The sequence below is a fragment of the Garra rufa genome, chromosome 12, assembly GCF_049309525.1.
Source record: "Garra rufa chromosome 12, GarRuf1.0, whole genome shotgun sequence".
NCBI classification, from domain to species: Eukaryota; Metazoa; Chordata; class Actinopteri; order Cypriniformes; family Cyprinidae; genus Garra; species Garra rufa.
Genome location: NC_133372.1, coordinates 4,602,372 through 4,629,586, shown reverse-complemented (window position 1 = coordinate 4,629,586; position 27,215 = coordinate 4,602,372). Strand labels below are relative to the sequence as shown.

The 27,215-nt window shown below is 32.3% G+C and overlaps 1 protein-coding gene across 1 annotated transcript in view; it reads left to right on the top strand.

Annotated features, from left to right (window-relative positions):
- Nucleotides 1–27,215, top strand: part of LOC141346814 (CMP-N-acetylneuraminate-beta-1,4-galactoside alpha-2,3-sialyltransferase-like) — an 82,779-nt gene that overhangs the window by 24,544 nt on the left and 31,020 nt on the right. Inside the window, exons 6-11 of the mRNA XM_073851774.1 lie at nt 1,831–1,925; nt 7,760–7,823; nt 9,430–9,525; nt 9,764–9,950; nt 21,513–21,659; nt 26,093–26,239. Of these exons, the coding sequence (XP_073707875.1) occupies nt 1,831–1,925; nt 7,760–7,823; nt 9,430–9,525; nt 9,764–9,950; nt 21,513–21,659; nt 26,093–26,239 (736 nt within the window). The remainder of the gene's footprint in view (nt 1–1,830; nt 1,926–7,759; nt 7,824–9,429; nt 9,526–9,763; nt 9,951–21,512; nt 21,660–26,092; nt 26,240–27,215) is intronic.

Genomic DNA, 27,215 nt, shown 5'->3' with positions numbered 1-27,215 from the left:
AGATGTTTCTTAGAGATTGTTGCCAATAACTTTTTCAATAGTTATTATATTACTAAAGTGCTTAGATCTGCAAAGATGGCAAAATCTGATAGATCTCAATACAAACTTGAACATTTCTCATCAAACTCTTTCAAAATCAATTGATCTGAGCTGCCACCTGCATTTACATTATATTTTACTATACGTGTCAAATTAAATGTACAAGTTTATATACAGAAAGCATAAAAGTGTCTATTTTATGATGGGTGAAATAAAAACAAGTGATCATTTTATTATTAAATTTTATTAAATTTAAATTACATTTTGTTTTTGGGGGCTGCGCGGTGATCCTTAAATACAGTCTTTTAGTGATCTAACGATTCTTGTTATAAATATGCCTTTAAGGCGAGACACTGCAGGTGAATAGGGTAAAAAAAAAAAAACTAATATTTATCAGCTTACTTACCCAGTTAATTGATTACATTGATAATTGCAACTTGTAATACATTTTTTGTATTACAAGTTTATAAAATGTTAGATTTAAATATGCAAATGAGGCATTCTTGTGAAAAATGCACTAATTTGCATACACTTCAAGTACAAAAATCTAAACACTGGACATATTTCTTTGACATATTAGAGTAAAATGTTTTTACAGAGGGAATTTTGGATATCTCATATCACTTTTGCCAATTCAGAAAAAACTTGCAAAATGCAAAGTTTGGTGTGTGTAAGTGCTACTGAAGTGTAGATTTATGGCTCAGTGTAGGAGAAAAACCTAATTTTGAGAAAACGGGCTTTAAAAATATGTATTGTAATTGAAATCTATTGACACAAAGTGCTATAAAAGAAACACTTAACAGTGTCTTTTGGGTGTTTTCTTTCCACTAGTCTGAAAAAACACTTGATGTGGACATCTTAACGTCTTTGACCCATATATGTTAATAATAATAAAAATCAATTATGCCAAGGAATAAATTCATTAGTGTAAATACACTTAACCATTTCAGTGAAAGAGTTTTATTTGATTACTAGAACTTGCAAAATTGTAACCCACTGTATTTTTGTTACATCATCAGGCCAAGAATAACCATTGAATCTAGTCATATTGCATGCAGACGCTCTGATACGAAGTATAATGATACTTTGGCTCATGTCATATTGCTTAAATGGCTTATATTGCTTTGGAAGATCAAATTAATGTTAGTGAATCGATTCATTCAGATGGTTCATGTAAATGAAACTCTTCAAAAAACAATTTATCTCTGTGAGTCACGCATTCAGAGTCATCAGAGGCATTCAGAGTCTTTCCCATCAGTATATAATCCGTCATTTAAATTTGCATTAAATGTAATTAACACAGAAGTGCACGCTTATATCCATTTCAAAAATAATGTTTTTGACTGTTGAAGTAATGGTTTCCATGCACTAATTTAGATTCTACTACAGCAAAGAAACTAAAAATAGAATTTCGGATGATGTTTTTTGATGGAAAAAGTTTAAATGCATCTATAGTTTTTGTACCTTTTTTTTTTTTTTTAAATAAATTATATATTTAAAAAGATGTTACCCCCTTAAATAATTACTATCGTGTAGCAAAGTGCTTTTCCCAAAGCAAGTCTCTCTGCTTGTTTTGAGGAAAGGTCAGGTTTAGGCTGGACTTGTTTAGACATTCCAGTGCTCATCTCTTATGAACTGATAAACACACTGAATTATGGGTAATGCGAACCATATAATCCTTACCACCGGTTATCGAAGTATCGCACCCCTTTTCTCATGGAGGCTTTGGAGTGATTAGCGTGCTTGTTTTAACTCGTGTTTTCTCTCTTTGTCTTGTATTTATTGTTTTAGGTTTACAAAACCAGCCCCCATGTTCCTCGATCCAAATTTCAAGCGGCTATCAAAAATCAGCAGTTACCCGCCTCCGTTTGGAGTAAGAACACAAGGTATTTCTTTCCTTCTTTGAATATTATATAGTTGGATAATAATACGATCGAGTTCGTATTTCAAAGTTTATACACCTCTATGCTTAGAAAATTGTTCTGGTAAAAGTACCTCTTGAGTTGGAGGTGTTTTCCATTTTTTTCCATTGTCAGCACCGTTGGCTTTCATTAACAGATGATCCAATTAAACATGTTAACATTGTATCCTGTGTAAACAAAAGAACAATCATAACTGAAACACTTGATTCAGACGGGCCTAGTTCTCCCTGAGGAGATCAAGTAAATTAGTGTTTCACAAGATGTGCTTTGTAATTTCAAACACGCCTGTGTTTTTCTCACACAACGGCTGTAAAAATCACAAAGGGAATCGCAATCTGTTGTTCAGTCAGAGGTCCGCTGAGAAATCTACCGCGGGAATAGGAATGAACAGGAATGGCAGTGATTGTTAAACATTTGTTTTTACAATTCTTCTCCTCACAAATATTTTCCGACAAATATTGTGCATTTCCAGATAACTATGATTATATGAAATTATGTTGTGCTTCATCAAGGCGAAAAGCATCTTTCTAATTCGACAACTTTTCAAAAGTAGCCTTTTTTTAATGTTTAACACTATGTTTAACATTAATTTTATTTGCTTATTTTTATTTATTTTTTTATGCATTATGGCCTGTTTCCGCAAGGTTATTGCAACTTGTTATTTTACAATTCTGACTTTTTTTTTTCTCAGAATTTTGAGATATAAACTTGCAATTTTGTGAATGAAGTCAGAATTGTGTGATATAAACTTACAATTTAAAAAAATTAGTCACAATTGTGATGTAAACTCGCAATTGTGAGTTATAAAGTCAGAGTTGCATGATATAAACTCGCAATTTTGAGAAATGACGTCAGAATTGTGTGAAATAAACTCAAAATTGTGAGATATAAACTTGCAATTCTGAGAAATAAAGTCAAAATTGTGTGATTATGAACTCGCAATTTTAAAAAATAAAGTCACAATTGTGATATAAACTCACAGTTGTCAGTTATAAAGTCAGAATTCCAAGATATAAACTCGCAATTTTGAGAAATTACGTCAGAATTGTGTGAAATAAACTCACAATTGCGAGATATAAACTTGCAATTCTGAAAAATAAAGTCAAAATTGTGTGATATGAACCCGCAATTTTGAGAAATTACGTCACAATTGTGATATAAACTCGCAATTGTGAGTTATAAACTTGCAATTCTGAGAAAAAAGTCAGAATATATCCCACAATTCTGACTTTATATCTAGCAATTCTGACTATAACTTGCAATTGTATGTTTATATCTCACATTTCTGAGAATAAAGTCAAAATTGTGAGTTTATATGATGCAATTCTGAGTAAAAAAGAATTTCGTGATGTAAACTTGTAAAGTTGTTAGATAAAGTCACAGTTACGTTTTTTTATTCAGTGGCAGAAATGGGCTTCCATATACACTACTGGTCATAGATTTGGAATAATTAAGATTTTAAAATTAAGATAATTAAAAGAATTTTAAAAGCAGTCATAAACTCACCAAGGTGGTGTTTGTTTGTTTAAAAGGTTTTTAAAATGTAATTTTATTCCTGTGATGCAAAGCTGAATTTTCAGCATCGTTACTCTAGTTTTTAGTGTCATTCAATCATTCTAATATGCTGATTTGATCCACAATTATTAATAAAGGTTATTATTATTATCAGTGTTTTGCTGCTTAATATTTTTGTGGAAACCATGAAACATTTTTTCATGTTTCTTTTATGAATAGAAAGTTTAAAAACAGTATTCATGTTAAGCAGAAAACGTTTATAACATTATAAATATCTTTACTCACACTTTGAATCAATTTAATGCATCCTTGCCGAAAAAAAAAATTGTTAATTTCTTTCTCTTTTCAAACGTTTGATAGTAATGTATCATGGTTTCAACAGTGAGAGCATAAGATACTTTTTTTCTAAAACATAAAAAAATGATAATTATTCTAAACATTTGACTGACAGCTTAAGATGAATTCATGTAGCCCAAAAAAGAAAATGCAAGTATTTTCCAATAGATTAATGTTTACACATGACTTACAAATTCGAAAAAAAATAAATAATAGGTAGACGGTTCGTAAATGTTAAACTAATGTCTATTTAACCAGTCTTTAACCGAGGGCTCATGCAGGTAAGATGGAAGCCATTTTCCTGTGCTATCCATTCAATCAGGTTTTCAAAGTAGTTCTTTCATTTAGTGTGCTTACAGACGTTTAAACTAAAACCATGAGGCATTTCTCCTTTTCACCTTCATTCATGTCTGCCCTGGAGGTTTTGGCTGTAATTACCTTCCAGCCTGATTAAATCACAAATGTGCATGTTAAGTGATGAGTTTTCCTCTGACTCCGTTTAGCTGCTTTGGCAGATGGCCTGGGACATTAAGAGCAGAGCTGTCGGCATCTCTGCATCCGTCCTGCTGATGTTTCTCATGCCGAGACATTCAGCAGAAACACTTGTGCATGAATTACATGTCTGTGTGGGAATTACGGCTGTCTAATGTGATGTCGAGATGAAAACGCACTTAAAATGCTGCTCATGCTTTTGAACAGGCCACTAACCCTGCGGATTAAACTTTTGCACTGCAGACATGAATGATGCCTTAAATAGTGTGGCATGTTGAGGAAATGTGTGCTATTACTTTTCCAAGTGATCTGGATTACGTTGTTTGGCAGGCAGACTCTAAAATGGACCAAAAGATCACTGGTTTTGTTGTGGACTTGACAAATAAAATCCTGTTCTATTATCTTTAGCATAAAGAGCTTTTTTCCTCTAGTGGAAAGGCTTGGTTTTGCTCAAAATAGCACGGTGGATTGTGCATAAGATAAAAAGGGTGTTCTAAACTTAGGGTTTTTCCTCATTCTTGAGCATGTTTGAAATTGTGATGTAGGTTCTTTCCCAGGAGGCTACAGCATTGTTGGCAGAATGTGACTGGGCTGCTTTAGAAATGTCCTCCACCCAAAAATTAAACTTTGCTGAGAATTTACTTACCCTCAGGACTTCCAAAATGTTAATGGGTTTGTTTGTTCATCAGAACAGATTTGAAGAGATGTAACATTCTATCACTTGCTCACCAATGCAACCTCTGCAGTGAATGGGTGCCGTCAGAATGAGAGTCCAAACAGCTGATAAAAACATCACAATAATCTGAAAAAAGTCAGAATTGTAACGAATTTGATTTTATAACTCGCAGTTCTGAGAAAAAAGTCAAGTTTATGTGACAGTACTAAGAAAAAAAATTTGCGAAATCTGAATTGAGATAAAGTCGCAATTACCTTTTTTATTTTTTATTCAGTAGATACTTTTTTTAAAAGATTTTTGAATTAAGGTGATTACAATAGTTTTGAAATCAGTTTTAAACTCACCAAGGCTGTTTGTTTGATCCAAAAAAAAAGATTAAAAAAAAAACTTTTATATTGTGAAATATTGCAGTTTAAAAGAACTCTTTTTTTTTTTTTTTGGATATATTTTTAAAATGTAATTTATTCTTGTGATGCAAAGCTGAATTTTCAGCATTCAGCAGTTTTTAGTGTCACATGATCTTTCAGAAATCATTCTAAAATGCACGATAATTAATTAATAATTAATTAATTATTATCAGTGTTAAACAGTTTTTGTTGCTTAATAATTTTGTGGAAACCATGATACATTTTTTCATGATTCTTTTATGAATGGGAAGTTTAAAAACATCACAACAATCCATGAGTAATCCACAAAACTCCAGTCTATTAGGTAATGTCTTGTGAAGCCAAAAGCTGCATGCTTGTAAGGAACAAATTCGTTTTTTTCCCCTTGTGAATAGTGTTTGATCTGTGCATATTTCTCTCCTCATTCAGGCAAGATGACTTTTTCCACTAGAGAAAATAATATTATAGATAGAGGACTCAATTGCGAGTTTATATGATGCAGTTCTGAGAAAAAAAGTTTCTGAAGTTTCTTTTAAACTCGCAACTGAGTCGTGAGATGTAAACTCGAAATTGCTGGGGAAAAAAATTGAATTGTGAGATAAAAAGTCGCAATTACTTTTTTATTTTTATTCATTATATACTTTTTTTTTAAAGATTTACAAGATTTTAAAATTAAGATTACTATAATTTTGAAATCAGTTTTAAACTCACCAAGGCTGTTTGTTTGATCAACTTTTATATTGTGAAATATTGCAGTTTAAAATAACTATTTTCTATTTGTATATATTTTTGAAATGTAATTAATTCCTGTGATGCAAAGCTGAATTTTCATCATCATTACTCCAGTTTTCAGTGTCACATGACTTAATTAATTAATAATGAATTAATTATTATCAGTGTTAATAATTTTGTGGAAACCATGATCCATTTTTTCATGAGTCTTGATGAGTAATCCACAAAACTCCAGTCTATCAGTTAATGTCTTGTGAAGCCAAAAGCTGCGTGCTTATAAGAAACAAATACAACCTTTTTTTTTTTTACTATTTTCCCATGTGAATAGTGTTTGATTTGTGCATATTTCTCTCCTGATTCAGGCGAAATGACTTTTTCCACTAGAGAAAATAATATTATAGATAGAGGACTCATATTTGAAGTTAAAAACATCTTAATGATGGATTTGTTTCTTACAAACTTGTAGCTTTTCGCTTCACGATATGTTAATTAATGGACTGGAGTGTGGATTATTGTGATGTTTTTATTAGCTGTTTGAACTTGCATTCTGACGGCACCCATTCACTGTAGAGGATTTGTGTTACTGTTAATTTGTTTACTTGTTTTTATAAGCATTTATAGATATTTGTACTGTAAAATTAGACCAATACACTTCTTTTTTTAATCAGCTGTTTGGACTCTCATTCTGACGGCACCCATTTGCTGCAGAGGATTTGTGTTACTGCTAATTTGTTTATTTGTTTTTATAATCATTTATAGATATTTATACTGTAAAATTAGATGAATACACTACTTTTTTTATCAGCTGTTTGGAGTCTCATTCTGACGGCACCCATTCACTGCAGAGGATTTGTGTTACTGTTAATTTGTTTATTTGTTTTTATAAGCATTTATAGATATTTGTACTGTAAAATTAGACCAATACACTTCTTTTTTTAATCAGCTGTTTGGACTCTCATTCTGACGGCACCCATTTGCTGCAGAGGATTTGTGTTACTGCTAATTTGTTTATTTGTTTTTATAATCATTTATAGATATTTATACTGTAAAATTAGATGAATACACTACTTTTTTTATCAGCTGTTTGGAGTCTCATTCTGACGGCACCCATTCACTGCAGAGGATTTGTGTTGCTGTTAATTTGTTTATTTGTTTTTATAAGCATTTATAGATATTTGTACTGTAAAATTAGACCAATACACTTCTTTTTTTAATCAGCTGTTTGGACTCTCATTCTGACGGCACCCATTTGCTGCAGAGGATTTGTGTTACTGCTAATTTGTTTATTTGTTTTTATAATCATTTATAGATATTTATACTGTAAAAATAGACAGATACACTACTTTTTTCAGCTGTTCGGATGCTGCGTTAGCATAATATGCTAAGAGTAGTCACGAGAAAACGAGCTGGCAGTATGACTAATATTGATTCACAGTATGAGTAATTTCAGTCATTTTAGAGGACGCCCTTAGAGTGCTGTAGTTTGGAAACAGCTCATCACAGCATGAACTGAGTAACCTTTTGCTAACTGTCACAACTGACTTTGTTTCTGTTGGGGGAATAAAAAAAAAAGCTGTTTTGTTCAGACCTCTGAGACTCTGGTGTGTTTTTATGTAGTTTATCTCTCTAAATAAGTAAATAATAGTTTTCTCTGTCCACAGAAAAAATCATCGATCATATTCTACAAGCTACAAAGAGATACTCACTGGGTTCAGAACTGGACAGGTAATTAACTATCCACTAAACATCTTTTATATTAAAAATTGTTTATTTTCAATCTCTAAACTTGCTATACAACTGATCAGTTTCTATAATTATGTTTTGTATTTTTCTCCTGTAGTATAATTTGTAAAAAGTTTATTTAAGTCCCACCCGTCACAATAGTGACAGTAAAAAAGTTTTTTTTTTTAATAATTTTTTTTTTTATAAATAAAGGTCTAAAAACCTTACTGACTGATGTTTTAGTGCACTCCCTGCAAATATGGAAAAATAAAGGGTCTCAATTAAATATGTGCAGTTTCACATGGATAGTGCAAATGTGACATGACCAGAGCAGTTTAATTCCTGCTTGCAACTTGAGAAGATGATGGCTGCATCAAAGCTCCAAAACGAAAGGCTAGTAAAGTATGTTAACATAAAGATATGACAAAGATTTTTGGTACACATTATTTTTAAGGTGTCTAGTATTAATATATGAATTTACATATATTCAGTTTTGTTGAATGTGGTCATAGAATGAGTAGACATAATTGAATTAAAATGAACTAAATCAACTAAATTAAAAGTTCATATAAATACTAGTAGCACTAATATAGAAATTCGATGATATATGTTAAAAAAAGTAACACTTTTAAAATCCATTGATGGTTGTAATTTTTGTATTTTTGATCATTTTTAATTTTTTTAAAAAAGTAATTTTATTTTATTTGCATTTTATTTGTTCATAGAATTCTATTATTACCAAAAAACAAAACAAAACAAAAAACAAACTGGCTATAAATATCAAACACTTTTACTGCAAAACAGTTGCATACAAAACAGAGCATTATTGTTTTTTTTTGTTTTTTTGTTTTTTTGTTGCAAGTTTCAGAACATTTTTACTTATGCTTTTAAGTTTATACAGTCATTTTTGGAGTTTTGATAGAAAGCTAGAATTTATTATCTTGGTTGACAATTCAGCAGAAATTGTATTATTAGAGTTTTCAAGGAATAAATATCTTCTATATTTAAACTGTTTATTATTAAACTGTTTATTATATTAACTAAGCAGTTTTTATAATCATGTTTTGTATTTCTATTGGCAACGGATGCATTCTGTTCAAGTCCCTGGGCTCAATAAAATATTGAATTTTAAAATTTTTTTGTTGGCCTAAGTTGTTTTTACTTGCCCCACTAAGATTCCCACCAAAAAAAAAATGTATTTTTAATTTCAGAAATAAGTAATGTTCTTTTATTTGTTCATAGAATTATTTTATTACCAAAAAACAAAACAAAACAAAAAAACATACTGGCAATATAGCTAAAATGTAACCATAAATATCAAACACTTTTGCTGCAAAACAATTGCATTCAAATCAGAGCATTATTGTTATTTTTTGCAGGTTTCAGCGCATTTTTACTGATGCTTTCACGTTTATACAGTCATTTTTGGAGTTTTGATCTGTTTTAGAAGGCTAGAATTTATTATTTTAGTGACAAATCAGCAGAATTTGCATTAACAGAGTTTTCAAGGAATAAATATCTTATATAATAAAACAGTTTATTTTCAGTCTCTAAACATGCTATACAACTGAGCAGTTTCATAATCATGTTTTGTATTTTTCTCCTATAGTATAATTTGTAAGAGGTGTATTATTGTTGGCAACGGAGGCATTCTCTTCAACAAGTCCCTGGGCTCCCAAATCGATCAGTATGAGGTTGTTGTACGGTAAGTTATTAAAAAATTAAATATTTTATTTATTTTTGCTTGAATTTTTTTTCTCTCCTAATTCTCGACTTGATATTTGGCATGTTAACACAAATCAGTTGTTGTTTCAGAATGGGAGGAAGTTATTAGATTTGATGAATGATTATAAATATGAACACAGACAGTAATCTTGTACATTAATCACAGAAAGTAAATGGACACCGTTTGGATTTCATGTTGATCTGTCCTCTGGGTTTAGACTGAACGAGGCTCCAGTCGCCGGGTTCGAGAAGGACGTCGGCTCGAAGACCACCATGCGCATCACCTACCCCGAAGGAGCCATCCAGAAACCTGACCGCTACGAGAAGAGCTCGCTTTTCGTCTTATCTGCCTTTAAACCCATGGACTTCAAATGGCTGCGTTACATGGTGTTCAAGGAAAAGCTGGTAAGGCGGTCAAAAATCTGACTATACTACACTACAAAAAAAAACACTACAAAAAAAGCTTTTCTTACTTAGATTTTTTTGTCTTGTTTCCAGCCAAAATATCTAAAAATTCTTAAATCAAGAAGGATTTTCTAGACAAGTAAAAAATATTGTCTTGTTTTTCAAAAAAGCAAGTCAAAATTAAATGCGTTTTTGCTTGAAACAAGCAAAAGAATCTGCAAACAGGGTAAGAAAAATAATCTTGTTTTCTGTTTGAAATAAGATTTTTTTTGCTTACCCCATTGGTAGATTATTTTGCTTGTTCTAAGCAAAAACTCACTTAATTTTGACTTCTTTTTTTTTTCTGAAAACAAGAAAATAATTTTTACTTGTCTAAAAAATCCTTCTTAATTCAAGAATTTTAAGATATTTTGGCTGGAAACGACAAAAAATCTAAGTAAGAAAAGCATTTTTTGCAGTGATTTTTTTCTTTATTATTACATTTTGTGGATAATTTGATTTCTTTAAAATCAGCATAGAAAATGCAAAAAAGCCTAGTGAGAAATACATATACTAAAATGTATTTAAAATACATTTATTTCATGCTAAGTATATTACAAATACATTTACATATTATGTACTTAATAAAAATACCCTGAAATTGTACTTTTACTACTTTTGGGAACAACTAATTATGTACTTATTGCACTTTAATTGCGCCAACTAAAGATATACTTAAGTATATTTGATTGTGCTAAAGTGGAACTATTGCAAATATATTTTATACACTTTTAAAAATTTTGCATTTAAAGACCTACATTATTTAAAGTCCTCATCAATAGTGACATTAAAACATATTTTAACCTTAATATTAAGAAATGTGCATTGTTCACAAGTAGTACTCCAAAATGAAGTTCAATTACAATTTTTATATCAGTAGGTTTCGAGCTATATGTCAGTAAAAATGTTATTATACTTAGTATACTTGGCATAAAATAATTAAAAAGAGGATTTAAATTGAGAATGATCTAATAAACACATTTACCAGTAGGGGGCAGCATAGTGTATGCTCTGAACAATAATAATAAATATGAATGCCTAGGGCCAAATAAGGGTTTTATTTAATTTAAGTTGTTTTTTACTTGCCCCACCAAGATTTTCACTAGTTCCACCCCAAAAAAAAAGCAAAAATAAGCTATTTTTGATTTTAGAAATGATTAATGTTATTTATTTTATTCATTTATTTGTTCATAGAATTCTTTTGTTACAAATACACTTTTGCTGCAAAACAATTGCATACTAAGCAGAGCAGGTTTCAGCATTTTTACTGATGCTCTCAAGATTATACCGTCATTTCCGCAGTTTTGATCTATTTTAAAAAGCTAGATAATATTATCTTGGTGGCAAATCAACAGAATTTGCACTAACAAAGTTGTCAAGTGAGCGTGGCATTTTCAAGATGGTGTCAAATATCTGTGTCAAAAGCTGACCACTTCTGAAGTTCAGTTTATGAAATGTAGGCCAGAGGTTTTCCTCGAGACGGATGTGGCCTTTGTCTTTGATACGCAGCTGTGTGTGAGGCCGGTGTCTTTGTGAGTCAGCCAGTGTAGCGTTTCCTCAGGTGACTGACAGGAACTCAGTGATGTGCTTAATTGTGTGGTCTGGGCTGGAGAATGGCCACCTTATCTCCTGGGTTTGGGTTTAGTCAAGCAGCTCTTTCTCTGCGTTATCTTCAGAATGCTAATGAAAATGGCGCACACATCTGGCCTCTGTTCTGTTCTAGAGGACCTTCTCCCATGATGAAAGCTGACTCTAGTTCACTCAAGCTCAAGGGCATTTCCGCATTATTTGGATCCCCAGGTCACAGCGCTCTAATAAAAGTCACCGGTGTGTAACTGGTCGTGAGGGGTTACTTGTAATATTTCTGTTGCCACACTTTAAGCACTGGAGATTTTTTTCAGTGACTCATAATAAAAGTTATTATTTTATTATTTGTTTTGTTTTATTTTTTTATTTAATTTTTTATTTATTTTATTCATATTTTTTTATCTTATATTACTTTTTTAATTTAATATATTTTATTTATTTTTTTATTATTTTTAAATTTAATGTTATTATTTATTTTTTATTTTATATTATTATTTTTTTATTTAATGTATTTTATTTATTTATTTATTTATTTTTTAAATGTCATTTTATTTTTTATTTTATTATTTGTTTTATTTTACTTTATTTATTTTTTATTTTATTGTTTTAATGTATTTTATTTATTATTTTATTACATTTTTTATTTATTTTTTTAAATGTTATTTTTTTTTTAAATTTTTACATTTTATGTGTTTTATTTTCCTTTATTTGTTTTTATTTTTTATTTATTATGTATTTTATTATTTATTATTTTACTTAATTTTATTTATTTTTAATTTAATTTTATTATTTTTAATTTGTTTTATTTATATTATTTTATTTTTATATATATTTTTAAATTTTATTTTACTATTCCTTATTTTTTAATATTTGTTTTTTTATTTATATATATTTTCTATTTCAATTTTTATTTATTGTTTTATTCATGTTTATTATTTTTAATGTATTTTTTTACATTTTATTTTATTGTTGTTTATTTAACTTAATTTTATTTTTATTTTTATATTATTATTAATATTTTTGTTTAGATTTTTTTATTTTATTTATTATTATTATTTATATTATAATACTTTTTTTTTTTTTGCAGGCCAGTATAGATAGACTGAGACAGATTTTCCTGATTCAAAATTGAATTGCACACATGTAACAAATTCTTCTCCAATGATCTTTTTGGACTACTTAAAGAAAATGGCTTTTAAAGTCAGCCTCATTGTAGAGATTTATGCAAAGCAAACCACACAAGGGCCACACACAGGTTGTGGGAGATCGGTTTAGTCTCTGACTGTATCCTGATAAGGTTAGTGGCTGAGATTTGTTGGTGAGTCTTTAGAAATACTCTATACAGCACCATTTCCCATGGGCAGCAGCTTGACTGAATCTTTCTCTTTCTAAAAACACAGATAGCATGCTTTCTGCCTTCTATATCCTACCATTAGAATTCCCACCGCCAGCCGAAAAGCCATTAGGACTAAGAGGGAATTGTAGAGTCGGAGAGGCCGAGAAAGAGAAATGAATCTCTTGAGTCTGGGACATACCTGTTTTTGCATGAAGGAGTCATAAAAAATAGAATTTAAATTTTTAAAAAATGTAAGTCATGAAATAAAGATTCTACAGTTTGCTTATACTTTAGGATCCTTATTTCATGACTTAAACATTTCATATTATCAATGTTGAAAATATTTTTCCATATTTTTATGGAAACATATTTTTTTCTTGGTTCTTTGATTAATAAAAAATGTTAAAGAACAATTTATTTGAAATAAAAATCTTTTGTAACATTATAAATGTCTGTACTTTCGCTTTTAATAAATTTAATGCATCCTTGCTTAATAAAAGTATCTATTTATTAAAAAAACAAACGTTTAAGCAGGACAGTGAACCAATGCATTAAAAAGTGTTTCAATGGCTATTTTTACATGGTAAATGCTGCTTTAGATGCCATTGTAATACATGAATGTACTACAGTAACTATGATATTTTGTTGGATGTTTACCATGTTCAGTTTTTGAGTATTTAGTGGAAAACATGACTAGTGTATTTTAGTAGGTTCCTTAATTTGCTTTGAAAAGCCTTAAAAAGGTTTTATGTTTCCCTCTCTTAAAATACAGCTTACTCTGTAGGGAAAAAACCTTTATTTTCAGTTTCGTGCCATAGTGTGCGTTTTAAATAGATCCATTACCATTTACTGCCAAAACAGTGATTTACTGAACAAACTCAACAATAAATGAACCAATTTAAGTTGAATTTTTGTGTAATTTTGCGTAATGATAAACAGACTCAAACCGAAAAACTTTGCAGCAAAGAGCAGCGAAATAAATTCTTCAGATAATTGTTTTCAGTTTAAACGTCTCTTCCACTTTGAGAGCATTATCCGTCACTGACCCGTCCATGTGAAACATTCATTCACGTCCTACTGCATGCTACAATCACGGCTCTAATTTACACGTGAAATTAAGCGGAACGTTTTAATTCGGTGAGGGTTTTGAAGTGTGCAGACTGTCTTGTAAATATTCTTCCGTTCAAAACATTCAGACAGGAATACTGATGAGGATAATTGGGAGGCCAGAGATGAAGTAGATGTTTTTCCGTCGAGTGTGTTTATTGGCCGTAGTCTTCGCTTGTGATTCTTTGACTCAGAAATACTCTCATTACTAGAATCTCTGTTGATTTGGAATTAAATGGCAGCTATGTCTTCTGAAAGCAAAAGAGCGGCCAAGATATCTTGTCGTAAATGATGCGTCAAAACAGCTAAATCATCGGTAGTCTTAACGCGGTCTGTTTAGACTAATGCCACCATATGTGAGATGTTAGGCCAGACGAAGGAGGTTTTGGTCGTGTCAGCTGTCCTAGCTGGGGACGGGTCGTCGCTGTCCTTTTGCTTTTGTCTCTGCTTTGAAATCGGCTTCAAACACTGCCATACAGAAAAGTAAACATGAGCAGGTGGACAAGGGGTCAATAAACTAGCTGCTGTTGTTTCCACTGTTGGTGCAATGAGTCACGACGAGCTGCTTTGGATGACTAATTGCAGAAGAGAAGAGAAGAGAAGGAACATTGAAAGAAAATTTTTACAATATAAAAAAAAATAGAGGAGTAAAGATTGTATTTGAGAACATATTTAATATGGCTTAGATAATCTGATGAAATTTTGAGATACTTTGAGAACATTTAAGAAGAACAGGGAGAATTAAAAAATTGATGTGACTCAAATTTGAGGTAATTAAGGTGGTTTGAGATCATTTAAGAAGAGCTTACAGAAAATTTGAGATTTGGTTATACTCAAGAAGAGATGGAACATTGCAAGAACATTTCACCGGATTTAAAAAATGACTGTATTTGAAGAGGTGAGATGAAATTTGACTAAGATGATTTGATGTGGCTCAAATTTGAGGTAATTTAAGGTGGTTTGAGATCATTTAAGAAGAAGAGATTACAGATATTTTGAGAAGATTTGATTTAAGAAGAAGAGATTTGATTTTACTCATGAAGAGAAAAAGAAGAACATTTCACACAAAGATTAAGAAAATGATTGAATTTAATTGAATTGACTCAGATTTAAGAAAACAAATTCTGTAATCTGTTCTTCTTAACTGTTCTTAAATTAAGATCTGATGTTTCTTGCGAAGGAACACTGCAAAAACTTTTTGGCAAAAATTACAGAAATTTTAGAAAATGACTGAATTTGAAAAGAAAGTTTGAGATAATTTAAGAATGTTTAAGAAGAAGAGATTATCTGATAAAATTTGAGAAGAGAACAAACATTTTAAACAAAATTTCAGAAGAATATTAAAACAAATATTTAAAAAGATTCAATTTCAAAAATAAGATTCAGTTTGACTGGAATGATGTGATGTCACTAAAATTTGAGAGTATTCAAGAAGCTTTGCTGTAATGATTTAGAGAAAAATGGATACAATGTGGCTCTAAATGTTTGATCCAACATACACTCTTAAAAATAAAGGTTCTTTATTGGCATCAACGGTTCTGTGAAGAACCTTAAACATCCATTCAAATGCAGAAAAGATTCTTTATAGCGGAAAAAGGTTCTGTAGATTTTTTTGAAAAAGTTCTTCAAAATGGTTCTTTTAAGTACTGTTCAGTGAAAGGGTCTTTAGGGAACCAAAAATGGTTCTTCTATGGCATCACCACAAAAACACCCCTTTGGAGCCTTTGTTTTTAAGAGTGTACTCAATTTGAAAACTATTTAGTGGAACCTTCTTTTCTGAAGACTCTGGTGAGCTCATATATTCTGTCAGTGTTCTCATCCAGACCGTGCCTTTGATACTAAACATGCTGTCTAGGTAGGCAGCTCTCTAGGGTTCGGAACAGAGCTCAAGTCTATGAATCATTAGATGCTTTGTATGACATATTTGGCTTACACACTGCAATACAATGGTGTTTATGAGGGTCAAGTGTCCTCAGAGTCTGGTGACTCAGACATGAGGAGACAGAGGGCTGGGGGTCAATGTCAGGGTCAGCGGCCCCTACCGCTCCACAGACGGCTGCAGAAAACCACAGTGGTTTATGAATGCCACAGTGTGTGTCAGCCTCTTGGAAACTGATGGATTCTGTGATAAAGTCTGCGACTCGCACCTCCAGAGTGTCAGAGCCGCTGAGAGCGGCCATTGTAGTGAATGAGCCGTAATGGCTTCCAGCGCAGGGAAACACAGGGCCCACTCCACGCCCACAGGTTACAGCCTAACATCATCCCACAAAAATGTGTCAGGAACTCTTTTAACCAAAGGAAGGGAAGTTTGGAGTTAAAAACTGAGGGGTTCGGGGATTACCCGTCAGAGAAAGCATGTGAGCGTGCGGATAACAGAGCATGTGCCCATTAGAGAAAGTCGGATGTGAATCACTAAGAGTTCAATCAGTGACTGGTTCGTCGATACAATTTCAAAGACTTTTCCAATTTATTTAGAGATTCATGTGTTTGCAACAGAAGGTTTCCAGAAGTCAAATGTAATTTGAAGTTTTGAAGTTTTAAAGATGACCAACATATAATATTTTCAAGACAAAGCAAGACCATGAGCTTCAAGACGAGCGTTTATTTTGCAGGTGACAAAAATGCTTGTTGACAAAGGGTTGTTTGATTTCTCCGGCAATGAAAAGACAGTAAAAGATATGGTTAATAAATTCATTATTTGTTAATTCATTCTTATAACCAGTTATTATTTGACATTTAAATATTTGCTTTTGTAACATTATATACTATACCATTCAAAAGTTTGGATTTGGTATAATTTATTTAAAAAATATATATATTAAAATGATCACTTTTATTTAGCAAGGATGCTTTAAATTGATCATAAATTATGATAAAAAACATTATAATGTTACAAAAGATTTCTAATACAGATAAATGCTGTTTTTCTGAACTTTCTATGCATCAAATAAACCTGACAAAAATCTACTCAATAATAATAATAATAATAATAATAATAATACATGTTTTTGGAGCAGCAAATCAGAATATTAGAATGATTTCTGAAGGATCCTATGAATGGAGTAATCATGCTAAAAATTCAGCTTTGAAATCATAGGAATAAATTATATTTTAAAATATATTCATATAGAAGACAGTTATTTTAAATAGTAAAAATATTTCAGAATTTTACTGTTTTTGATGTATGTTGGATTAAATAAATACAGGCTTGGTGAGCAGAAAAGTCTCCTTAAAAAAACATTAAAATCTTAACTTTTGACTGGTAGTGTATTTATTTATGTAGTTAATCAGTCTTCATTGCAGATTAAATATACATTTTTGCATTTATTTATATAATGATAAATTGTACATGTAACCCTTATTTAAGATTTAAAAGAGTCCAAAATTAATCTGTACTTCTAGTAAATAACTGAATAAATTGGGAATAATTATATATATATATATATATATATATATATATATATATATATATGTGTGTATATATGTGTGTGTGTGTGTGACCCTGGACCACAAAACCAGTCATAAGGTTAAATTTTACAAAACTGAGATATATACATCACATGAAAGCTCAATAAATAAGCTTTCTATTGATGTATAGTTTGTTATAGGACAATATTTGGTTGAGATACATCTATTTGAAAATCTGGAATCTAAGGGTGCAAAAAAAAAAAAAATACTGAGAAAATCACCTGTGAAGTTGTCCAAATTAATTTCTTAACAATGCATATTACTAATCAAAAATTACATTTTGATAGGTTTACAGTAGGAATTTTACAAAAAATCTTAATGTAACATGATCTTTACTTAATTTCCTAATGATTTTTGACATAAAAGAAAAATCAATAATTTTGACCCATGCAATGTATTTTTGGCTATTGCTACAAATATACCCCAGCGACTTAAGACTGGTTTTGTGATCCAGGGTCACACACACACACACACACACACACACACACACACACACATATATATATATATATATATATATTATAATTAATTCATTCATTAGTTTGATTATTTATTTATTGTAATATTGAAACATTGTGCTGGTTTATTTCTTTAAATAGCTTTATGTTTTGATCTGGTTAAATGCTCATCCTTTAAAACTCAATTAAATAATTATTTTTTTAGACTCAAATAATTGGGAAAAATATTTCTGGAAGTAATTTAACAAAACTTTTTTCTTACATTTAAATCACATTTTTAAATTATTCATTATTTTAAGATATATATATTTTAATATTTATATTTAATCTCATAAGTTTAATTTTAAACCGCTAGCTCTCATTTCAACTAAAATACAGCTTGTTTTGCCGTAGCGCTGTGCATTCAGCAGTGTGGTTAGATTAGTTTTCCTCTTGTTGCTACGGCCGTGTTGAGTGACCGTGTCTGTAATACAGCACAATGAGCCATTTGGACGCACTATCAGCGGACATTCATCAGCCAGAGTTCAGAGTTCGTAATCATTAGTCAGCTCTTCTGCAGGTCTGTTTCAAGCAGCTCAGTGACAGGTATCAGAGAAACTCGGTGCACAAAGGCCTTGTGTGATGTAGGAGGTGGATCCTGCCACAGGGTGATTGATACAGGGTCTTCCTTGCCTTTGTGGCTTTGTTTGCGCTTCTTGTTTTTCATGGGGCTTTGAAATGTCCCCTCTCCATGCTGCAGGGTATTGTGTTCATCTCTCTCACCCGAGCCACGTCACATTTTCCACCTGTGTGTTTATGACTCTCGCCCTATGAGTCCAGTGCCGAACAACAGATCGATTCAGCTCTGCTTCAGTGCTCGCTCAAAATATCTCAGGTTTTACATGCACCTGCTTTTTTGCATGCTTAGTAATGCTGGCCAGCCCTCAAGTATAATGATGATGGGTTTTTTTAAGACTTAAGCAATTTATGCATGCATAAGATTTTTAAAAAAGAAATTACTACTTTCATTCAGCAAGGACACATTAAAGTTCTCAGAAGTGACAGTAGACTCTTAAAAATAAAGGTGCTTCACGATGCCATAGAAGAATCCTTTTTGTCTAAATGGTTCCATAAAGAACCTTTAACACCTGAAGAACCTTTTTGTTTCACAAAAGGTTCTTTGTGGCAAAAGGTTCTTCAGATTATAAAAAGGTAAGACAGAGATGGTTCTTTAAAGATCCTTTGACTAAATGGTTCTTTGTGGAACCAAAAATGGTTCTTCTGTGGCATCGCTGTGAAGAACTTTTTAAAGCACCTTTATTTTTAAGAGTGTAAAGGCATTTATAAAGTTGCAAAAGATTTAATTTTCCAATAAATGCTGTTCTATCCATCAAATAATTATGACATATGAACTGTTTTCAACATTCGCAATCAAGAATGTAACGGTATTATCAATTGCATTGTATCGCGATAGTAAAATTTTCTCGATGTTATTGTGGTCACATGACGATATGAAACAATAGGTCTTCTGGGCAAAAAGTTTAGTTTTTAAAATATATTTAAACTTCTTATTCTAACATAAAATGTCTTTGAAGTTGTGTTTTTGGCTGTTATGCTTTGGCACAGTATCTGTCAAACAAACTAAAACCGAAAGCAAAAATATAGAACAATACGTTTGTTTTCGCTGCGCGTTTCAAAGCTAAGCGTGTACTTCGCCCAGACGATCAGCTTGTGATCCGGTGTTTTCCGCGCCTCAGAACAGCTCAGTTCACAGTAAATGTAGTGAACTTGTTTATTGCATGTTCTGTGAGTTTAGCGCGCATTTGAGAACCGAACGGCCACCAGTTATGCTTTATTTTCGTGGCAGATTATTACAGCATTTCACTAGATTTGTAAGGAGAGGTGTTTTTGTAAGCCTGTTTTCACTGAAGCTAGCGTTCTACTTCTATTTACGTCAAAATAAAAGCTTAAAAGTGCAGTATGAATTGCTGACAACAACTTTTTTAAATGGTTACTGTAGTCAGCTTCACCCACAGCAGAAATGAGTATAAGTAAGGGATAATGTACAGGCAGCCGGTAGTTATCGCAGAAATAAGCCCCGACAGTGTGATCAGGCTTATTTCGCGATAACTACCGGCTGCCTGTACATTATCCCACTTATTACACGGCTACTCGCCACATAAGGAAAAAAACTGGACATGAATATGAATTTGAAACCTTTTATTGGCATATTTGTTTTAAATTAACATTTTTATCCTTCCGCGAAACGATATAGTACCGCGTGGCTAACATTCAAACTATGTACGTTAGTAAGACAATTTAAATAGATTAATGTCGAAATCTTCCATTGTTAATTGTGGTTGTCCAGTGTTTGTCACAAGATGGCGCCAAACGGTAATCTTTGTTGGCACGGAGGGATTTTAAACATACAAGTAGTACCGGCTATGCGTTATTACTTTGGAGCGGTGATTATTTGAAAAGAACGAACCTGCAAATGTCTCAACTGACCAATCAGAATCAAGCATTCCAAAGAGCCGTGTAATAAGGTTTTTTATGCATCTTTGCAAACGGCCTTTCTTAATAATGTGCTTGTTGGCAAGTTTTGCGGCTAAACGCGGCTAAAATAAACATTACAGCTCATAATCCCACATCAGAGAGGGGCGGGTTGAGCAGAGCTCATTTGCATTTAAAGGGACCATGCAATAAAATGAGTTGATTTTTTTGCAGAGCTGATTTTGACAAGGTAAAAGGGTGTTTTATTACACTACTATTGAGAATTTTTAACCAAAGTATATTATAGACTTTTCATTAAGACCCTAAAGAATCATGTTAACTTGTGGAAAATGGGCATTTGATGACCCCTTTAAGACAGTTGATTGGTTCATTGTACGGGAGGAGTTAAACGAGGCCGATGTTGACTGATAGTTGTGATCGTGTGATGCCGTGACACACGTGGTTTGTATTACACCTTGTATCACATATGCTTTGTGTTACACCAGAAAACCACAAATAAGGCTCCCTGGGTCAAAGCACTTGTTGTTTTTGTGTAGCTGTGCGACCCTCTGTAAAGCCTGTCCCTCCCTTGAAAAGAAAACATGGGCAGGACGTAATTACGTGGCATGTTTATTTGTAGTACCGTGACTCGGGATGCCGTTTGATGAAATCCCACCGGAGTCGTTGCCCCAGAATGTCAAGTGGAGTTACGGCTTCTAACAGTCACACTCTCCCAGGTGTGTCCGAAAGATCCTTCATACAGGCTGCAGGTGAAGCGGGCGTCCCACAAGGAGAGCGAGAGCTCTGTGTTCGGGCACGCTCTTGGCTCCGGCGCTTTACTAGCGTCTCCCTTTTTATTCTGAATATCAAAGCAAGCGGTGTATTTACTCAGCTGAGAGCGTTATTCAGCAGCCGCGAGTGACTGTTCTGTGTCAGCTTCACTTTAGGCCTTTCTATAATAGTGTATTCACAGAGCAGGAGTGTTTGAAAAGGAAAGCTGGTATAGACCGTTGGCAAAGTCACGCAGGTTCATTCTTTTCATTTGTTTCTTGTATTAATTCAAATGTTTTCTGTTTCACTCTTGATGTCTTTTAGCGGAGTATGGAGGGTTTCTGGAAATCTGTGGCACGTGTCGTTCCCAGAGAGCCTGAAGATATACGGATCCTGAACCCGTATTTCATCCAGGAAGCGGCCTTCAAATTCATCGGCCTTCCGCACAACAATGGCCTCATGGGAAGAGGGGTGAGGAGCAAACACTGAATAAATAATAAAGCGGACAATACAAAACATACTGTAATAAAATAAAAAAAATCTGCTCTTTTGGGGAGAAAAACCTGTTGCATAAACACAGCCTAAGTCTTAGATATTAGTTAGACAATAGGAAATGTACGTTTTCCTATTCAAATTAGCCCACTCCATCTTTTATTTATAAATCTCTAAATGATCTGTAATTCTTTTACAAGTCAGATTTGCTGTAACCATTTACTATCTGGTTATTACTTCAAATCAGCTTTTAACAACATATTTTATGAAAAACATATTTGCATTGGTGCTGTTAAGTCGATTAATTGCAATTAACCATATCCAAAATAAAAGTAAAAAATTTATTTAAAAATTAAAAAAAAATGTGCTGAAAATATACACACACAATTACATACAACATTTTGTTTATTTATAAAAAATGTAATGACGCCTTAGAAAAATTACATCATTTGTTTTAAGACTACTCTAAGCAGTCACGGTTTATTCTGGTTAAAAAGTAAGTTGTTTTAGGATAGAGTCAGGGAGTGGTGGTTTAATTAAGTTTATTATAAGTTTATATATATATAATAATGAAGTTTAATTTGATGAAGTTTATTTATATAAATAATAGGTTTTTTTTTTAGATTTGTGTATATAAATGTCATGATTTTCAGAAAATATTTTAAATATTTTATAAAGCATTTGTGACCATTTTATTGAAAATGATGACATGCAATACATTATTATATTATATTGTATTGTATTATATTATATTATATTATATTATAGTCAAACCAAAAAATATTCAGACACCTTTAACATTTCTCACATTATCACAGTTTATACACTATTGTTTAGAAAATGGTAATAAAATATGACAAGAACTCAAGAACTGTCAGAACAAATTCATCTTGATAATTTCAGGTAACTTTGATAGAAAAGTATGTAATACAAACACGGTCAGGTCAAAGTGTCAAATCAAGTTTTTGGACCAAAATTTATTTTGCTATCCTCACTTACATAAATGAATTATAGTGTCCTGCACCCACTAGTTAAAAAATATCAAAATCTATATTTGGTGTCTTTATTAATATTTTTGTTTAAATGTACCGTATAATATAATATAATATAATATAATATAATAAATATAATATAATATAATATAATATAATATAATCTATTTATATTGTTGGACTACTCACTCAATTTCAACAAAACCTCATCTATGATAGTCAAATTGTTACTTTTTGATGATTTTTCCCTAAAAGTTGACAATAAATATTTAAAAAATTAATGTACATGATCAAAATGAACCAAAATCACCTAAAACACACTCACACTGGCCCTTGCTCAGCGGAACATCTCTATTGTTGAGTCCCCTGAGATGATGTTGAAATGAAGTGTTGGACCGTCACATCTCCACCTGATCCAGAGTCTGTTTGCGCTCTGCTGTTATGGAGACGCGGTTCGAGGGTCTCGAGCTGTGATGCGTTTCCTGTGTTATCAGCATGCAGGCGGAGTGTCTGGGGCCGGATTAGTCAGGAGAGTGTCTCTCTGTGGCGATAAGACTTTCACATTGAGACGCGTCCCTCCAGCCTCAGTGGATCAGGTGGTGACTGGATGATCCCTCTCTGCTGATACACACACACACGTCCCGCTCTGTCTGTGTCTCTGATAAAGTCAGTCACACGGTGCATTATCTTGTACTAAAGCGTGTGAGCAGTGCACTCAACTACCCTGAGAGTCCAGTCCATCCATGGTGGTTCAGTGTTTGCTTTATAAATTTAATCTCTATTCATTTAACCAAACAGTGTAGTATAAATAAAGCCATAGAGTAATGAATTAAACGCTTGATTGTTTTATTACTAATAGAAAATGACTACATGAGTACAATTATTTTGTGTGTGTGTGTGTGTGTGTTCCAAAATTCAGACATTTTGCAGTTGAGTACTTTGTAACATTACTTTTGTGCAAACAATATAGTTGTAAATACAAACTACATACAGTCAAACCAAAATTTATTCAGACACCAGATATAATAGTTGTTGCAGGACACTATAGTTAATTTATGTAAGTGAGGATAGCAAAATAAACTAAACTGTGACATATTATACCCCAAAATTATTCATACATACAGTGGACTACCAGTAAAATTTAAAAAAATATTGGGAACAAAAATTTGATTTGACATTTTGAACTGACCATGTTTTGTTACATACCTTTCTATCAAAGTTATCTGACATTATCAAGATGAATTTGTTCTGGCACAGTTTAACTTTTGAGTTCTTGTCATATTTTATTACAATTTTCTAAAGTATAGCGTAGGGACGTGCCGAATGTTCAGCAACCGAAATTATTTGGCCGAAAATAGAAAAAAAAAGCTCTTTCAGTGTTCGGCCAAATAAGCAAAAAGGCTGAATAAATTATACCGAACAATGATGTGACGTGATCAAATAGAGGCGTGCGCTAATGCAGCAAACATGCAAGCAGTGTGGAAGCATTTAAAACTGTCCGAGAAAGACACAAAAATCATTACAAGCACTGACAGCGAGAGACTGTTTAGTATCACATCGCATGTCTTCCATGAGAAGAGAAAGGGCTGGTTGTTGCTGGTTACTGTATGATGACTGAAATCACATTAAACCATTAGTAAATAAACTACAGAACATTATGTTGTCTACTACATGCTTAAGTTGTATTTATTCTGACAGCTCTGCGCACATTAGCCAGGGTTCAAAGTCCAAAGCGTGAGGAAAATCTGCACTAAAACAGCGTAATGAGAAACATTCATAAATCTGCTGTACTTTTTGGAAGTAGTACTGTATAAACCATAGACTGTAAAAAATATGGCCGTAGTGTCCGTGACGTCACCTGTAGGTTTCTAAAGAGCAATTTTGAAGCTCATAGTAGGCGGGATTGGGCCGTCGCCATCTTGGAAACGCGTCATCACACGTCACTCCCGTATAATCGAAAATGGGCAAAGAGGCGGGACTTGGGTGGAGCTGGTTGCTGAAACCACTCAAGTGGCCACGCCCTTAATTATGCGGAACTTTAAGGCTTAATATAACTTAAACTTCTCCCTCCTCGCTGTTGACATGAAGGGCGAAATTAGCTATATAGACCAAAAACACTTTTTGTACCAGGCTGTAAACATATTTTTTTCTGCTGTGAAGTTATGCATTTTAACATGGGGCGTCTATGGGATTGACTTCCTTTTGCAGCCAGTCTCTAGCGGCCAGTCGATGAATTGCAGTTTAAGCCACTTCCGTGTTGGTTTCAATAGAGAGAGCGGGGGGTTGTCGCTTGGTATAAACGTTAGTATTGTAATTTTATTATAATTTTATTATTGGTTCGTAAAATAAAATTAAAAAATTAACAAAAATAATGATAACCATCATTACAACAGCTCTATTAATACATTTATTATAACATTCTCCTTTGCTCAGCAAGGTTGCTTTTATTTGTACATTAAACATGTTTGGCTTCAGCCAAGAATATTAATTTTGGTGTATCCAGAGATATTGAAGGTGTCTGAATAAATTTTGGTTTGACTGTAAGTCATAGATGTGAATGATTTGTAAATAAATCATTGTTTTGAGTCAATGATTTTCAGTGAACCGTTAAAGAAATGTTTGAAAAAAAATGTATTTGTCTGAATGCTTCCTTTATGAATCTGTAAATCAGATTTGTAAATGAATCACAAATCATTTACAGATTCTTTTTTTTTTTATTTTTTTTTTATACTTATGTAATATAATTTGTGGTTATTACTTTCCTTTACTTTTTCTTTTAAATGTCCTAGACATCAAAATCTTGATTCAAATGAATTCTCTGAATCATTCAGACACTCACTAATTCAAGACTAGTTTACGACTTTAAGACTAGTCTAAGCAGGCCAATGCAACAGGTCACAGGTTTAAATATATTTATATAAATCTTTGTTTGTGTATGTATTATAAAAGTACATATTTTATTTTAAGCACATTTTTGTTTATTTTTAGTATTTTTAAACAATACAAATATATTGTTTTTCCATTAAACATTTTCTTAAAAGACCATTTTCAGTAATAACCAGAAATTATACAGTTGCAGTGAATCAGTCACAGATCATTTACAGATTTATAAATTATTTTATTTGTATAACTCTTTCATTTCTGGTTATTACTGCAGATTGTCTTCTAAATGGTTCAGAAAACCAAATATTGATTCAGGTGAAATTTTTTTTTTTTTTTTTTTGTTAAATCAGACTCAGACATTCATTAATTCACTTACTTCATCTCAGCTGTTTTTTATATTTGAATTTTCTTAAACTTAAGTCTTTTTCTATGAAGATATCTTTACCTACGTACTCAAGTATGACTGTTGGACATTTTATTAACTGTCACTGAACACTTATCCACATGCAATACTAAAAGTGTTTTGTTTTTTTCCAGAATATTCCTACATTGGGGACTGTTGCAATCACAATGGCCCTCCATAACTGTGATGAGGTGGCAGTGGCTGGATTCGGATACGACATGAACACCCCTCATGCACCTCTGCACTACTATGAGAAACTCATGATGTCTGCAATCAAAGAGGTAATGGCACAACACTAATTAAAAAGCAATTGTTGGCCCTTGGGAAAAAAAATCAAGGAAAAAAATTTACCATTGAACACCATTATTAGATATTACATTCTTAGAATTAAAAAGCGGTTTTAACATAAATGCATGAACCATTTTTGGTTCTCCAAAGGACATTTTATTGAACAGTCCTTAAAGGAGTAGTTCACTTCCAGAACAAAAATGTACAGATAATTTACTCACCCCCTTGTCATCCAAGATGTTCGTGTCTTTCTTTCTTCAGTCGCAAAGAAATTGTTTTTTCAGGAAAACATTTCAGGATTTTTCTCCATATAGTGGACTTCTATGGTGCACCCGAGTTTGAACTTCCAAAAGCAGTTTAAATGCAGCTTCAAAGGAATCTAAATGATCCCAGCCAATGAAGTAGGGTCTTATCTAGTGAAACGATTGGTTATTTTCTAAAAATACTAACAATGTTATACTTTTTAACCTCAAATGCTCGTCTTGTCTAGCTCTGTGTAAACTCCCTTTTTTAAGGGAGTAACTCATTGTTGTATTGCATTACTTTTAAAAGTAACTTTCTCCAATACTGTACTTTTTTTTTTTTTTTTTTTACTTCCTTGGCTGAGATCGTTTAGAGCCCTTTGAAGCTGCATTTACATTACATTTTGGAAGTTCAAACTCGGGGGCACCATTGAAGTCCACTATACGGAGAGAAATCCTGAAATGTTTTCCTCAAAAAACATAATTTCTTTGTGACTGAAGAAAGAAAGATTTTTTCTTAGCCTTTTTTCCATTCTAAATAACCTTTTGTGCAGTTAAAAGCCTCCATGGATATTAAAAGTTCCCCTCATGTTTTAAATATCAGGAGCTTTTTGGTCATTTTCAGGGGCTTTTTTGCTCTGAAACCTGATTAATTTCTGACCTCTGTCTTATCATAGTTAACAGAAATGTCCTAAGTTTTGGTATATAAGATGAGTAGAATGTGAAT